General features: G+C 42.7%; 1 protein-coding gene across 1 annotated transcript; it reads right to left on the reverse strand.

The window, feature by feature from the left end:
- Window positions 1-3,946: 3,946 nt before the first annotated feature.
- Window positions 3,947-8,177, reverse strand: BTG1 (BTG anti-proliferation factor 1). The gene is made up of 2 exons (XM_060245179.1): window positions 7,955-8,177; window positions 3,947-5,279 (listed from the first exon to the last, which is right to left on the reverse strand). The coding sequence occupies exons 1-2, from the start codon at window positions 8,100-8,102 to the stop codon at window positions 4,915-4,917; spliced, it is 513 nt and encodes a 170-aa protein (XP_060101162.1). The 5' UTR covers window positions 8,103-8,177; the 3' UTR covers window positions 3,947-4,914.
- Window positions 8,178-15,627: the final 7,450 nt, after the last annotated feature.

Raw genomic sequence — 15,627 nt, forward strand, 5'->3', positions numbered from 1 at the left:
GCAGTGCAAATCAAGGTCTCTGTTCCACACTTGTTGATCAAAATCACTCACTGCATATTATATCTTTTAACATTACCATCTTTTTCTGCTCTAGGAAATGATAGGAGCAAACTGACATTTTAGGCTATTTGGGAAAGCTAAGCTTATCCATGCAAAAAAAAAAAGTTCATAAGTCAGAGAAAAGATTGTAAAATTTAAGACAAGATTTTGAAAAATCAAAGAAGACATAGTAACTAGATGTAGTGTGCACCTTAAAGTTTTCATTAGAATCATGATTCATATGAGATTGGTTCATGAGAAAATATAAGGTCGATAAGTAGTGTACCTTAGAAACTGACAGAAATGTTTCAAAACATGTATTTTGCTTTCAAACCATGATTTCTAAGCCCAGATAATGTTTGAGATGACTCATAATTTGAATATAAGGAATTAAAAAGATCAGGCCTCTCAGTTACCTCAGCTGCCTGGAAGCCTCCTTTGGCAAGAGAAGATCTGTTACACATGCAAACACACAGAAATCTTGCTCTAACACTCTCTGGCAGTACCTGCATTTATGAACAAAGATGACTCATTACTTAAGTTTCATTGGTGAAAACTTTGAATACTTGAAAACTGAAAATTGCTAAATAGTGCCTCTTTTTGATCCCAATGGAATTCGAAGCAGTAGCACCATATCACAATTCATGCACCAGATGAATAGCCTTGTAAATTTGATAATAAACCCATCAGTGGTTATCTAGCATACTTGCATGGTGGCACACAATGCTATAAATGTCCATAGCTACTCAAAATCTTTAGAGACAGTTTGTCCAGTTTTTAAATGGAAAATATCAGTTGGAGTCAGTGTCTGACAATTCATGTCAAAACCTAAACACAGATACTAAGGACCTTCAACCTACATTTCCCTTGTATTTAACAACATGTTTAAGTACTAAGGAGGGAGAGGCGACAAATACATCTGCTTACTAGCAACTCTAATGCCAGTTAAAAATGGCAGTAATGAGCCCCAAAGAAACATTCAAATACATTCATTTGCTAAGAAAAGCGGGACGGAAAGAAAGGTCACTACCATAAAATTGCACTTGGATGCCATACAAAAAGCCTCAAGAACTAGCAAACAGGGATCTGATAGCTGGATGCTTAACGTCATACCTATCCCTCAGCTCTGAATGCATCAGGTCATCTTCAACATCTGTAAGATGGGTGTTTGACAGTTCAATCCTAAAAACACTTTCCTGGGGATAAGCCCCACTGAATAGAATTGAGTATGATTCTGAGTAGACATGCTTAGGATGGCACTGTCAGTGACCTTCATTGGTGGGGTTTTGTGAGGTCAGTTTAAGGCTACAAATAACTTCACAAAATATAAAAAAAACTAATAGACCATTACTTTGCGATTATTAAATCCAAAGGCAGCTTAATAAGTGATATCAGTATTCAGTGTGACAACTGATTTTTGCCTGTGAACTCTTACGTTCAGGAGGGAAATTTGTTGATTTATGGGAACTGCATTTTCAAAAGTGGATAACAGAAAAATCAATCTTGGTTTGTACTAGAGAGGAAGCATTATACAAGTTCGAAGAGACGGGGCAGGCCAGCTCCAAGTTGTGTGGTTCATATCTAGGAAGGGTTAGGAATTAAATCACACCAGGATGCCTATTCCAAATTCAGTATCCACGCAAGCCTCCCTATACAAGCAGGCAACCTTACAGGTCAAGTACCATCCTGTGAAGCTTCCAGAACTGACAACAGGAAGCCAACCATTACAGTTACATGTTCTGTTGCTAGGTGGATAAAAAGAGCCAGTAAACAGACACAAGCATGTTAGATCAAGCAGCACTACATCTGTACGTCCTTCATGTGTGAAAAAGGAAACTGCAAACAAAACGGTTATTTCACAGTCACAGGAAACCTCAGTGTACTTCCGATTACTGGGTTTTTTTGCTCCTGCAAGGGTTGTTTTCTGTTAAGGTATCTGGTGCATGTTGAGGTATGAACACCAATGTTGTTTCTGCAACTGCTTCAAATTAACGAACCCTGATGGTTTAGAGACAGTAATGGCTGGAAACAGCTGTTGTGAGAGCTATCTGAAAGCACCTTTTTTCTCTAGTAGCTAGCCTGTATAGCAAATGACACCAATGCACAAATGCAGAAGAGTTGCCAAACATGTAATGCAACATGTTCCTCCAAAAAGTGAAAAATAGCATAAGAGAAAAGGGGAAGCAAGCAGCAGGGCTTAAATTTACAAAGGCCAGTCTACCCTTGATTTGGGCTGGTTTGTTCTGATACTTGAAAACTCTAGTACAGTTCCAGTTCATCATTCCTATTTTGCATATCCTTTCATTCATGAGGTAGGAATTGATTTCTTATACACGTGACAAAAACGACAATTCTTGTATTTTTTTATCTAAAGTCAGAACTATATCTTTATGTAGAGTATTGCACTACTTGAAATGACTGAGTTTGGTAGACATTTAGTTAAACTCATGGAAAATATTTTAAGCATGAGATCATGGAAATAGTACTCATGACCGCTATGATCAAATATATCAACATCATTACAGGAAATGCTTAGAGAGATGTGGTCTTCAATGTACCTTGGTCCTGTAAAACTGGTGTTTGTGTAGTGCTTAGGTGAACAATACACCTCAGCCAAGAAGCTGAAATTCCTCTTCATCTTCATATAGATGCCTGAGGTTCACTGACAGTGTAGGCTTTAAAAATCGTCACTGTTTTTCTTTACTATTTAGAATATATGTAGTCCAAGAAACCTAGATGGCCTGAAAGAGACTTTTATCTTGAAAGAATATTGTGTTTTCTTTAAAATTGACGCATATAAGTCACACAGGGGGTAAAAAGTTGAGTTGTGAGAATTAATTTCCCCCCTTCCTGTGACCTAACTATTTTTTGTCTTTCAGGTTTTGGGACAGATGTGAAGAAAGACCTCCAGCAGCCAACAATTTACCTGTGCTTCCAGAACACAAGCTGTATTTTATTTAACTAATCTTGGGCCTCACACACTGACAGGAACATTAGGATGCTCTAAAAAAGCAAAGCGAATTCTACAGTTAACTGAGCAGTCTAAGGTATGCTACTTATAATTGGAGACATTGTATACCTAATAGTCAAAATATGCTAGGCCAACCCTCCCTCAAATGAGCAGAATGTATTCAAGGTCAAGAACCACTTAATGTGTGGGAGTTTCACATGTTGAATGAACCATGAACATATCTATGCTTTCAGAATGCAAACTATATTTAACAGAAAGTTTATATATATAAACTGAGTAGCCTGGTCCTACTAAGAAGCAAATTACATTGAGTTAAACAGGATATCTCCAGGTAAATGTGCTTAGGATGGCCTCTCCTTTAGCCTCATTTAGTTCTAGAACGTCTACTTAAAATTTGGAAGGAAAAGCACACACACTCCTTTTGTAGACTCGCATCTTTACTGAATTCTAAGAGAGTCCTGCATTTGCTGGCAGTCTTTCTGTTGAGTGATAAAACTGCTCCTAAGAACTGTGAAATATTTATCCTAGTAAACACTGAGTAAGAGCATCCATCAGATCAGAAATATTTTTGTTATTTTAAATGGAAGTTCAGAATAGCCAGTTTAAGTTAGCTAAATCTTTGTTCAGCAAGAAGCCATGTAAACATTAGTCTCTGGATTTATTCACAGCACTCATTTGTTGAGTACTATTTCTGCGTATTTTCAGAATTACTGGATGCTTATGCTATTTCCACAGTATAGCCCATTTTAAAAGAGATATTAAAACAGCACATCAGTGTGGCTCTCCAGACATCATCCATCCATCTGTAACATCACCAAGCTTTCCCCTGCATCAGTGCTCAATGCTTATCCCTTTCAATGCTTATCCTTTACATTAAGTCCACTAGGACCTAAAAATAGTTTAACTGATCCTATGCAAGCACGACAAGAGATTAAATTAAAATGCCAAGATAGGAAACAATTTATTATATAGAGAAGAAAAGTTTCTCATCCAAAATATAGAAATCTGTACAACTTTGCCACAATCAATATACATGAACTGTACAAATTTACACCAGTTCATAATTTACCAAAAAAAAAAAGAAAATATGACTAACAAAGTTCACAAAATAGATGGTGGTTTGTGGAAAAGACTTTTACCCAATTAAGTACAAGGAAATTACAAACCAGACCTCCACTTTCTAAAAATAAGAGGTTTACTCAGTCTTAGAAAACTACAAGCTAGCAAATGTACAGATAGCTGGCTGGTAAACACACCACAGTTCAGACAGTGTCTTTATATGGTCTCTCTAAAGCCTGTTGACATAGTGGAGCCTGCTGACTTGCTACCTTGAAGGCCAATATGCAACACAGAGATCTGACCATTTTTTTCCCAGTTCATGCTCACTATGTGTGACTTATGTACAGTTTATACATATTGGTAAGTGCTAGGTAAAAGACCTGTAAGATAAAAGTTCCAGTACTACCACATTTCATTAACAAATTGTGTTACTGAGCTGCCAAAAATGGTAACAATTTTTTTAAAATGTCATAGTGCAAATTTACTCAGCAAGATTTACTGCAGAGAACATTTTTATAGCTACAGACTTGGGCTGAAAGAATTGTGTTTTTTAAAAAAAATTAAGCACAACATCTGAGAGAAAACTTCAGCCTTCCTGGGACAACTTCACACCTTAAGGAAATAAAGTGATCATCTTTACTCACAGGCTATTAAAATCACTGAAAGGTACTGTCGAAACTATGGCACTGCCACTATAAAATAAAGTTTACCACTCTATCTTGTGCCAGGTCTTCACAGCTGTGACATGGTTTAAATTCCATAATCCATCCCCAAAGGAGCCCACCCAAAGAAAAAGAAACAAATTTATCCATCCATTATAAGATGATCCGTCCATAGGCTATATCTTAACCTGATACAGTCATCATATTGTAGCTCTTGGAGGGACTTGTTCTGCCCAAGAGAAGTTCTTCCTTGCAGCTTATTCTGCTGTCTACCATTTGCATGCTGGTGCTATTTTGACTAGCTCCTGCTGGTGTAGCTTCATACAGCACACAGATCGAGCCATCCTCTCCAATACGATAGGATACTTCGTAAGGGTCAACCCAGAGAGTGAGTTCACTTGGAAGAAGCTGGAACAGTTCCTGACTGCTGATTCCAATGCGTTGTGCTGCCTGCCCAATCAAGGGATCCATTTTATGATTGATCCGGATACAACGGTAGCCTGATCCTTTACATGGCTTTTCAGGGAACCAGTGATGTTTATAATGTTCTACAGAACAAAAACAAGGCAACAAAGAGATCACACTTAGCTTTTCATAACCAGTTCAGAAACACATATAACCCCTTTCTTACACATAAAGAAAAAAGTCAGTTCAGACCAATAAAAAAAAACCTACATAAGATCAGATATAACACAGCCATATGTAGCTGTGAAGGAGGAGCCACGGCTAAGTGATATAGTACATCTTTTGCAGTTCAATTCCATGTCATCTTCAGGGGGAAGAGGCAGATCAGATAACAGGTGTTAAAACCTTTCTCTGCTTGAAGTCCGGAAAAGCCATTGGCAATCACAGAAGTCTTTACTGAGCAACATGGACTGATGGTCTAACTTGTTATAAGGGAACTTTGTAGGTTAACCTAAAAGTACATCCTGTACAAAAGTACAGGAATACTGGCCTTTTTACTGGCCTAGTGGTAGGCTTGAAGAAACAGAGATGCTTCAATCACTGCACCTTTTCTAGAGAAATTATGGGTAGATCTCTTTGTCAACTAACTTATTCTGAAAGATACCCCCTAAAGGGGAGTAAAAAATGCACAAGTAATTGGTTCACTGGGTAGAAACCAGTGGCAATACAAAAAAAGATGTTACTGTTTCAAACTTTGCTGTTTTATACACAGACTCACACTTGTATATAAAGTAATCAGCATTCTGTAATGCAAGCTCAAGTGTATTTGCATACACAGCCAGAAGCAGGAAATCTGCCTCCAGATGTGTATTAAATTAAAAGAGACACAGGAGCCACATTCTCACATCACAAAACACATCTATTCATACATGAATATCCATGCATGAAAATATGAAAAGCAGATGACCTGTATTCTCTGGCTAAATACTTAAGTTTGTGATACTAAACAAAAGTACCACATAATTTATGTTCAGTAACACATTCTAAAAAACACAATCTGTAGAAGTTTGCATATATTTGTCACATCTGAGCTCCTTTTGCATCTTTGTTATTAGTTACACAGGCGGAGCAGTATGAATTCTAGTAGGTGACAGATTTTTGAAAATCAATCTAAAAAGTTATACTCCTGTCAATAGTCGATGTTTTGCTTAAATTGCATGGCTCCATTATGATACTTTTAATTCTATGGGAGAGGATATTTGTTCCCATGCTTTCCAAAGAATCTTGTTACAGTAGAGTCAAATGCTTCATTAAAGCATTTCAGTACTACCCACTGGAAAATATTTCCAGAACTATAGAGTACTTTGAAATGCTTTACATATTATTGAGTGAATGCATCCTTTAATTTTTAAAATTAGAAATGCATGGAATAGCAGCAGTGAAATCCACAGAATGATGCTTGATAGTTATTACAACATTCGCATTTCAATGCTCATCTTGGACAAGCACATCAGAGTACAGTGAATTACTACAACTGCTTTGCTCACACACTAGTGGCATTTCTTTGTCTTACTACAATGAAAAGAAGCCACGTTTAGACAGTGAAATGAAAACAAGGGATCGCTGTGAGATGCAGAAAAGGAGCAGCAGGAATCTGTACAGATATACTATTACAAGCTGTCCCAGAAATAAGAAAGGGAGGTGAGTGCTTCTGGGTTTTAAAGTAAAGCTGGAGGTAGTGAAAAGGAAGAAGTGAGAAGTGCCTCTGGGACTAAGCATACACACCAGCTCCATAATAGCTGGGCTCTAGCCAAAGAATGAATACTGCCATTTGTCACCCCTCACTCAGCTGACATGAATACCCCATCTGCTTCTCTCAGAAGCTAAGTGGAAAAAGAACTAACACTTCTTGCCTTGTCTTAACTGCTAAATGAAAAATGTGGAATGATTCAGGATACAGTTCTTCTGTGGATGGGCTGCTGAGGGACACATCTGCTGAAGAGAGCCCATAAGCCCACCCTCAGACCCAGAACAGTCCAAGGGGCAAATGGGTCATCTCCAAGGGCATTCTGCTGACATCCCACACAGAAGCCATTATGGCCACTTGCACGAATGGAGATAAGCAGGATATACAAAACAAGACTTCCTGAGATTTGGAGTCACTACATAAAATCACATTCTTTTTTTCTTCACCCTAATGAAATATAAAACGATTCAATCAAAACCAGACCACCTCCACACTGTACAATGGGAATTAAGAGAACCACACCGGGAAAGGAAAGGGAATACGCCATCCCTCCCCTTTCCGGGCAGAAACGTATATGTGTGTCTGGAGGAAAGGGGTTAACTAATCGGAATGACGTGATCTCGAACAGGAATACAGAGAAGGAAAGACACCCACACAGAGATCTCAAAATGGGTCAAGGGAAAAAAGCAGACCTTTTCTTAAAAAAAAAAAAAAGTATTAGTGCGAGCATAGTTGATGCTACAAGAAAGAACTGCAGTATCGGGGGGGGGGGGCTGCTTCCTAATCCTGTGCTTTGTACAAAGATCAGTTTCGTCTCCCGGTTTCGTTTACGCGCCTTAAAATAACACAATTACACAAACAAAACAACACCCCTCCATCTCCCCTCAACGCACAACTATCCGGGGAAAGGAACAGGCGGAATGGGGACCAAATGTCACTGAAAAGGATAGACCTTTTAGAGAGACAAGGACCAGAAGGGGAGAGGGAATCTAAATAGTCTTCTCCCTGATTATTGTTACTAACCACGACGATGGGATCATGGCTGTTCTTGACGTCCCCCCCGCCTCTCACCTGCCAACAGCTCCTGCAGGCTCTGGCTGAACGTTTGCAGCTGCCGCTCGTTCATCAGTCCCTTGGTGCGCAGGAACTTGGAGATGAAGCCCACAGCCGCGGCGATCTCGCGTATCATGCTGGCCCGGGTGTAAAGGGCAGGATGCATGGAGGCGGCGGGGGCGAGGGGCAGCCAGCTCCGGTGGTTGAGTGGGAGGGCACGGGGCGGAGGGGAGCGCGAGTGGCGGGGGTCAGAGAAAAAGAGGAGAGTTAGGGAAAGCACTGAGCGTGTTCAGAGAACTGAAGTGAAAAGCTCCCCCCAACTCATCTGCCTCCCGCTGACGTAGGAGGGCAGCAGCGACGTCGACAAACACTTCAACCATCTCCCGTCTACGGCACGAAGGAAGTGGTGCTGCGTGCGCCGCCTTTTATAGCCGCTGTCGGGCGACAATGGCGTCGGCGAGGGACTGAGAACCCGCCGCTGCCAATCCGGTGATCGCACCATTGTGACGTTGTCTTTGGAGCGGAGGGGGCTCGGGCAGGAGTGATGTCATCTGATTGTAAACAAATAGAAGGAGGGAGAAGTTGGAGCTGCGTTGGCTGCCGAGGCTGGGAAACAGCCGCAGCCTCAGTTTGGGAATGGAGTGTTTGGCGTTGGTAGAAAGAAGCGACAGCAGCGCGAACTTCCTCGCCAGAGTGGCAGCGGCCCTCTGGAAGAGACATATCGACCATTCTTCTTCACCGCCACCCCTCTGACTCCTCCAGAACTAGTCAGCTTGTTTACAATCCGATGGCATCTGGAGTTGCTTTCTCCAACGGAGTCTGGATGTTGTTTAGCTCCGTACCAAGGGACATAAGCCGTGCCCTATTTTAGCGCAATTCATAACTGTGACTGTAGGATTTGCCTAAGCGGACGTGACAGTACTCCCACTTTTGCTCAACTCACGTGTATCTTTCCTTGTGCATAGCAGACGTTCAATGCCAGCAACATTTGAAAGTATTGTATTTTTGCTGCCCGAACGTGACTGTGCTGAGCACCGGTCCTGGTTTTTCATTGCCCCGACGCCATCCCATGATTCAGAAATGATATAGGGAAAAGAAGAGCTGGGAAGCGCGAAGCCACGTTTGATTAAACCGCAAGAAAAGAAGGGAAGAGATGCCAAAACGTCTGACACAAGAATGTCCTCTGGAAACTAGGAGAGGTCTGAAAACTCTGTGGGAGCCAAGAATGCCAGTTGACTTCCACAGGATCTATTCAAATACATTACAGCTTATAAAAGTTTAAATGAATATACTTTGGGAAACCTGCCCTGAGCAGCCTGCCAAGTGGAATGACACCACGTCGGGTTGCCAATTCCAGTATGAGATATTCCTGGAGATTTGGCACAGAGCCTCCTGAGGGCAACGATTTGGAAGGCAGCTTAGTGAGGTATAACGCCATATAATACACTTTCCAAGGCAGCCATTTTATACAGAGGAACGGATGTCTCTCTGTAATCTGGAAATGAGTGGTCATTTTGGGAGATATCCAGGCCCACATGGAAACTGACTGCACTAATGGGAGGAATCAGTGTTCTGGGACTGGAGTGACAGCCCTCAGAGTGGAATAGCAATCCCTAGGCCTAGATAAACTGTTATAGGATTGGAATGATAGCCCCCAGAATACAATGGCAGTCCCCGGGAGTAGAATAAAAAATATTCTGTGACTGGAATGACACCACACACAGAGTGGAATGACAGTCCCTAGGCCCAGATAAACTACTCTGGAACTGGAATTAGTAGTTTGGAGGGGGGTGGGAATTGGCAATTCTCCGCTGCTATCATCTGGCACCCACAACTCTCTTTTGGAACAAATTCAAATCAATCTATCACTTAGAGTTGCCAAGTCCAATTCAAGAAATATCTGGGGGCTTTGGGGGTGGAGCCAGGAGACTTTGGGGGTGGAGCCGGGAGACTCTGGGGGCGGAGCCAGGAGCGAGGTTACAACAAGCATCATTGAACTCCAAAGGGAGTTCTGGCCATCACATTTAAAGGGACCGCACACCTTTTCAATGCCTTCCCTCCATCCCTCCATTGGAAATAATGAAGGACGGAGCCACCTTCTTTGGGGGCTCATAGAACCAGTGGGTCCTGCCTTCCGAAGCCACAGAAAACAATCCCACCCCATCGTCTCTAGGACAGCCCTTCAAGGACTTGAAGACGGCGATCCTCTCCCCTCTCAGCCGCCGCCCGCCTCCTCTCCGGGGATCTTGGCCACGTGCAAGTCTCTTACCCGGCAGGCGAGCGGCGACCAAGCAGCAAAAGAAGAAAGCCCACTCGGAGCAAGAAGCCCCAAGAAACCCAAGCCCGGCTGGCCGAGCGCGCAGCTTGCAGCCGCCGCCGCTCCTTTGGTCTTGGACGGGGAGGGCTGGAGGCGAGTCGCCCCGGCCCCGCTGGGAAAGCTGCCCTTCCTCTCGGGAAGACCTCGGCAGCAGCGACTCTCTTCTTGGGCCTTTGCTCACCCGCCGGCTCGTCGTGGGGTGGTGATGCAGCTGGAGCCGTCGTCGCCTGCTGAGTGGCTGCGGGCGCCAAGGTAGCGAGCGCGGCCAGCAGCAACGGAGCTCACTTTTCTTTCATTTGTTTGCCTGCCTTAGTTAGCTTTGATGTTTTTGCCACTGCAGAAGTGGCCCAGAAGCGCGCTTCCCTCCTTCCTTCCGGGGACAGCCGGCCCTCCACCACTAGGGCGTGGAAGAGCCCCCAGCCAGCTGAGCTGAGGCGGGAAGGGAAGCTGCGCCACCAGAAAGAAAAGGGCTCCGAGAAGGAGCGCCCAGCTCCAGCGGCGCGAGACCTCGGTGGGCAGCCAACCCAGCCAGAGGCCCGCTCGCGCTCGGCTCGTCTTGGTGGGAAGGGCTGCCATTCCCCCCCGCTTTCCAGATTTTTGTTGAGCGGGGGGAGGGGGCTCCAAATCGGGGGTCCCCCGCCCAGGCGGGGGATTTGGGACCCCTACTATCACTACACTATCAAAACAACAAGTACAGTGTATTGAAGCAATGCTATGTCTGTAAAAAAGAAATAGAATGAGATCCTATTTGTTTTTTTTTATCTGCTATCCCAGAACTGGGATGCAAATTATATGAAACAAATCTATGATGATTTGACCTCTGCAAAGACACAACAGAGCATCCATCTCAGAAACCAACCAAGCACTACAAACTACATCTGAACTTTCTTGTTGCAACTCCACATTGGACCCAAAGTGCACCACAGCTTGATAAAACACATTTTGTTGTGTGTTCCTTGCAAAAGATACCACTGGCAACCAGATAAACTGAGTTACTGTAATCTAGCTCACAGTTTTTTAGCCTGTAGCTCACACATTTTTGCCTTTCTCAGGAAAAATGGTCCCAGGGCAAACTAATGTATGCAGTAGCCTACAACTTTAATGCCAGTAGCTCACAAAATAGAATTTTTGCGCACAAGGCTCTACAGCAGGGGTGGGGAACCTTTTTTCTGCCAAGGGCCATATGGATATTTATAACATCATTCGCGGGCCATAAAAAATTATCAACTTAAAAAACCAGTGCTCCGCAGAGGGAGAATGATTCAGGCCAGCAAAATTAATGCAAATAATTGTTTTTCTATTTGAAGTCATGTGGGGAGAGCCTAATCTGGCGCACACACACACACACCCGGCCGGCCGGCCGGCCGGCTGCCCTAGGCAAATGCATAGGTCCAGGGCTTTTTTGTAGAAAAAACCCAACAGGAACTTAGTAGCATATTAGATCACATCCCCTAATATTAGCATATTAGGCCACACCATCTGGGATAATCAAGTGCAAACTGAACTGTGACAGTAACTTTTCCAGGCCCTGCAGTAATTCTGGCAGGCCAGCCAGGCCCCAGGGAGGCTGCCAAACAGTACATCTGGGCCCTGTGATCCCTGCCTGGCCCTGGGGAGGCTGCTACACAGTGCAGCTGGGCCTCATGATCCTCACTGGCCAGCCAGACCTCAGGGAGGCTGCCACATGACTTGGTGTGGTCCAACAATCCCCGAAGGCCACACCAAGTGACCTCGAGGGCCATATATGGCCCTCGGGATGGAGGTTCTCCACCCCTGCTCTACAGCTTAGAGGGAGTATTGCTGGCAACCTGTGTAAATAACCACCAATGGAACTTGTAAGGGAGTGTGTAAAATTCCTGAACATAAGTAGCATAGGCCCAGAGAGCAGTACCTACTGCTTCTGCAAAAAGAGTACCTCTTCAGTCTTTACAATGTTCTTCCTTGGGTAGAAATATTTCCTCTGTTCTACAGATAGTAAAGTCCCTTCTACAAATAGTAAAGTCTTTGGTGGCTTTCAACAGACAGATCTCCTTTGTATCCAGAAGAACTGAACCCATAATGTTGAAATATCCCTCAAGGATAATGGTACTGTCTGCAGGCCTACAATCTTGCTAAACATTCTAATCAATTGTGGGATAAAATTGTTAAAACTAGGGACAGCGGGACAGATGGGGAAATTAAAATTCTGTTAGAGAAGAGAAAGAAATAATAGGAAAAGGTATTTTGTAAAATTAAAATCACTACTGGGTTGTGACTCCAAGGGAATTAAGTCATGACATCACGAACAGAATGATGGAGGGTACGGTGTTGAGCAGAAGATACAATTGTAAGAAAAAGGAAAACAAACAACTTCACTGTGTCTCCACATTCTGTCCTCCAGTTTACTCCAGTTGTACAGAATGGGCTTTTTATGGCACTCCTTGTTTTGGCTTGCTACCAGGTTGGTAGTCATTAAGACTCAATTTTGTATTATCAGGAGCTGTGTTGTCCTGTTGCAAAAGACCTCTCTTTAACTTAGGATTTGGCTTGGTCACTTGCAGACTATGAATAAATGATTCAAAACAGATCTCCTTAGCAATGTGGATCATCTCACATCCACCTGCAGTACTGTAGGAGGCTGTGGAACCAGTTTAATTGTGGTGTAGGGACCAAGGGACCTGGAATGAAAACTGTTTTGCATCCGGCCAGAGAAAGAGAAAATTATACTGATTAAGGGAGCTGGCTAAGAAAGATTAATATGTTTCTGACTAGCAAAACCACTTTTAAGGAGCTTGCTTTGTTTTTGTTATTTTAAGGCCCACCAGTGTAGGCCTGTTTTCTTCCTACTCTCTCTGCTGCATACTGCTAGCTAAACATACTATAAAGCACCATGAATCTTCAGTACCTCTGATTCTGTAAAGCTGCTTGGGAATTTACTATCACCCATACAACCCAAAATAGCAAGACTTGGAAGCTTTCTTTGCAGGAAGTCCCAGGATCAATCCTGGCATCTCTTGTTAAAGGAGGTAACACAGAATGGGAAGACCTCTGAATTGTTGAAGAATTTGTTACCAACCATTCAGTGTAGACAGTATTAAGCTACAAAGATCAACAATCTGATTCAGTATAAGGTTGTTTCATATGTTCCCAAAGAACTTTGAGACAAATGAGTCAGAAGTTTCTGATGGTGCAAGAAGCACAGCTTGCCTCCTTGTGGGTGCTGGGAATGATAAGCACATTAAATCTGTACTGAAGCAACTTCACAGCCTACTGGGTCACTTCCAAACACAATTCAAGGTGTTATTTAAACCCTCCATGGCCTTGACCTATATTCTATATACCTTACTGAATATTTATATATCCTATTATTTTTATTAAGGCAAATATAGAGGCTTTGCTTTGTGTCAACCATAAAGGAGATTGCTGTTTAAGCCTTCCAAGATGAGCTTTCCCAGTGGCCAGTTTGCAATGACTAAATGGACTATGTGCCAGTGTCAAACATGCGTCCAAAAGAATGACCACTAGCTAACTGCTGAGAGCAAATACCAGTTCCATCTTCTCACTACTCCCCCATCCCACCCTCTGTTGATCATCAGAAATCAATTATGATGGAAATTTACTATCTTCTGAACAACCTCAGTCCAGACTTCTAGTTAACAAATTTATGCAAATCTAGTATCAAATCACCACTTTTTCCATATGGATCTGCCTGTAGCTTAAGATCAGCTAGTGTGGTCCTTCTCTTTGTGTGTGAGGTAAGCTTGGTGGTGACATGGAAGAGGGATTTTCTGCCTTCAGGGTAGGATTTCCCCAGGATTCCTGATCACTCCCCTTTCAAAAGTCAAGGAAGATAACTTTCATTCCAGAGGGCCACTTAAGAAGGTAGACCTAGCACTGATTACTTTAGTGCTGGTCTTATGGGTATGTTCTTTGTCACAGCAGCACTTACTGTTTTATTGCTGTTTTTACTGCTGTTTTTGAGGATTTGAAATGGGGTTGAAGTTTTATAGTTTTATGTTGCTAATAATGTTACTAGTTTCTTTTTAAAATTTTTGTAAGTTAATTTTTATAAGCTGCATGCGCACTTTGTCTTTACTGCTTAATGGTGTGGGTTTCTTTTTAACTATGTGATAATTTCCCCATCCTCTTCAAGCAGTGACCAGTTTTTTAAATTTGCCTCTGAAGTATTTATTTTAATTTTTCTCCCCAAAACAATTGTGCCCCCCAATTTGACTCCCATTTCTTCCTGCTGATCAATGAGCATTGGTGGGGAAGGGCCACAATTACCTGAAGGTCTCCCACCATAAGCAGTCTAATGGGAACCCTAATTATTGGACATACTAGCCAACAGGCAGTGCCAGGCAGTTTGTCAGATGTGCTCTAGCTTATGTAGTGCAGCATCCAAGTTTCACTGTAACTTTGCAGTAACTAAACATGTGACCTAAAATCCCTAGCACTGAGGAACAGCTCTCTGACCCATAGATTAATGTAGAAAGAGTTCTCTTAGAGCAGAAAATTTGAACACCACTGATTGCAAAGATAAGCTAAAAATGAAAAGTCAAATAGATTCCTGTGATGGTATCACTTTACTCTGCTCTAGTAAGACCTCACCTGGAATATTGTGTTCAGTTTTGGGCACCACATTTTAAGAAGGATATAGACAAGCTGGAATGGGTCCAGAGGAGGGCGACGAAGATGGTGAGGGGTCTGGAGACTAAGTCCTATGAGGAAAGGTTGAAGGAGCTGGGGATTCTTAGCCGGGGGAGGTGGCGGCTAAGAGGTAATATGATCACCATCTTCAAGTACTTGAAGGGCTGTCATATAGAGGATGGTGTGAAATTGTTTTCTGTGGCCTCAGAAGGTAGGAAATTAAATCAAAAGAGTTTCCGGCTCAACATTACGAAGAACTTCCTGACCATTAGAGTGATTTCTCAGTGGAACAGGCTTCCTCGGGAGGTGGTGGGCTCTCCTTCCTTGGAGGTTTTTAAACAGAGGCTAAATGGCATTGCTGTCATTGCTTTGAGCAGACAGAAGAGCCTTTGTTAACCAATTATCTGATTCTCAAAGACTGCTTTCAGAGGCTTTGAAGATCCTGTGAATTTAGTGTAGAAATTTACAGCAATGAAGATCCTGTGAATTTAGTGTAGAAATTTACAGCAATGAAGATCCTGTGAATTTAGTGTAGAAATTTACAGCAATGAAGATCCTGTGAATTTAGTGGGAGATGTTTGTGAGTTCCCTGCATTGTGCAGGGGGTTGGACTAGATGACCCTAGAGGTTCCTTCCAACTCTATGATTCTGATTCTATAAGCAGCACATAACTTCAGGTTTGTATTGACGGTAAATGGCAAAATGAATGATACCTCTGAATTGCCATTTCTGAAGCATTTCAGGA

This window comes from Heteronotia binoei, chromosome 8 (genome assembly GCF_032191835.1).
Source record: "Heteronotia binoei isolate CCM8104 ecotype False Entrance Well chromosome 8, APGP_CSIRO_Hbin_v1, whole genome shotgun sequence".
NCBI lineage: Eukaryota > Metazoa > Chordata > Lepidosauria > Squamata > Gekkonidae > Heteronotia > Heteronotia binoei.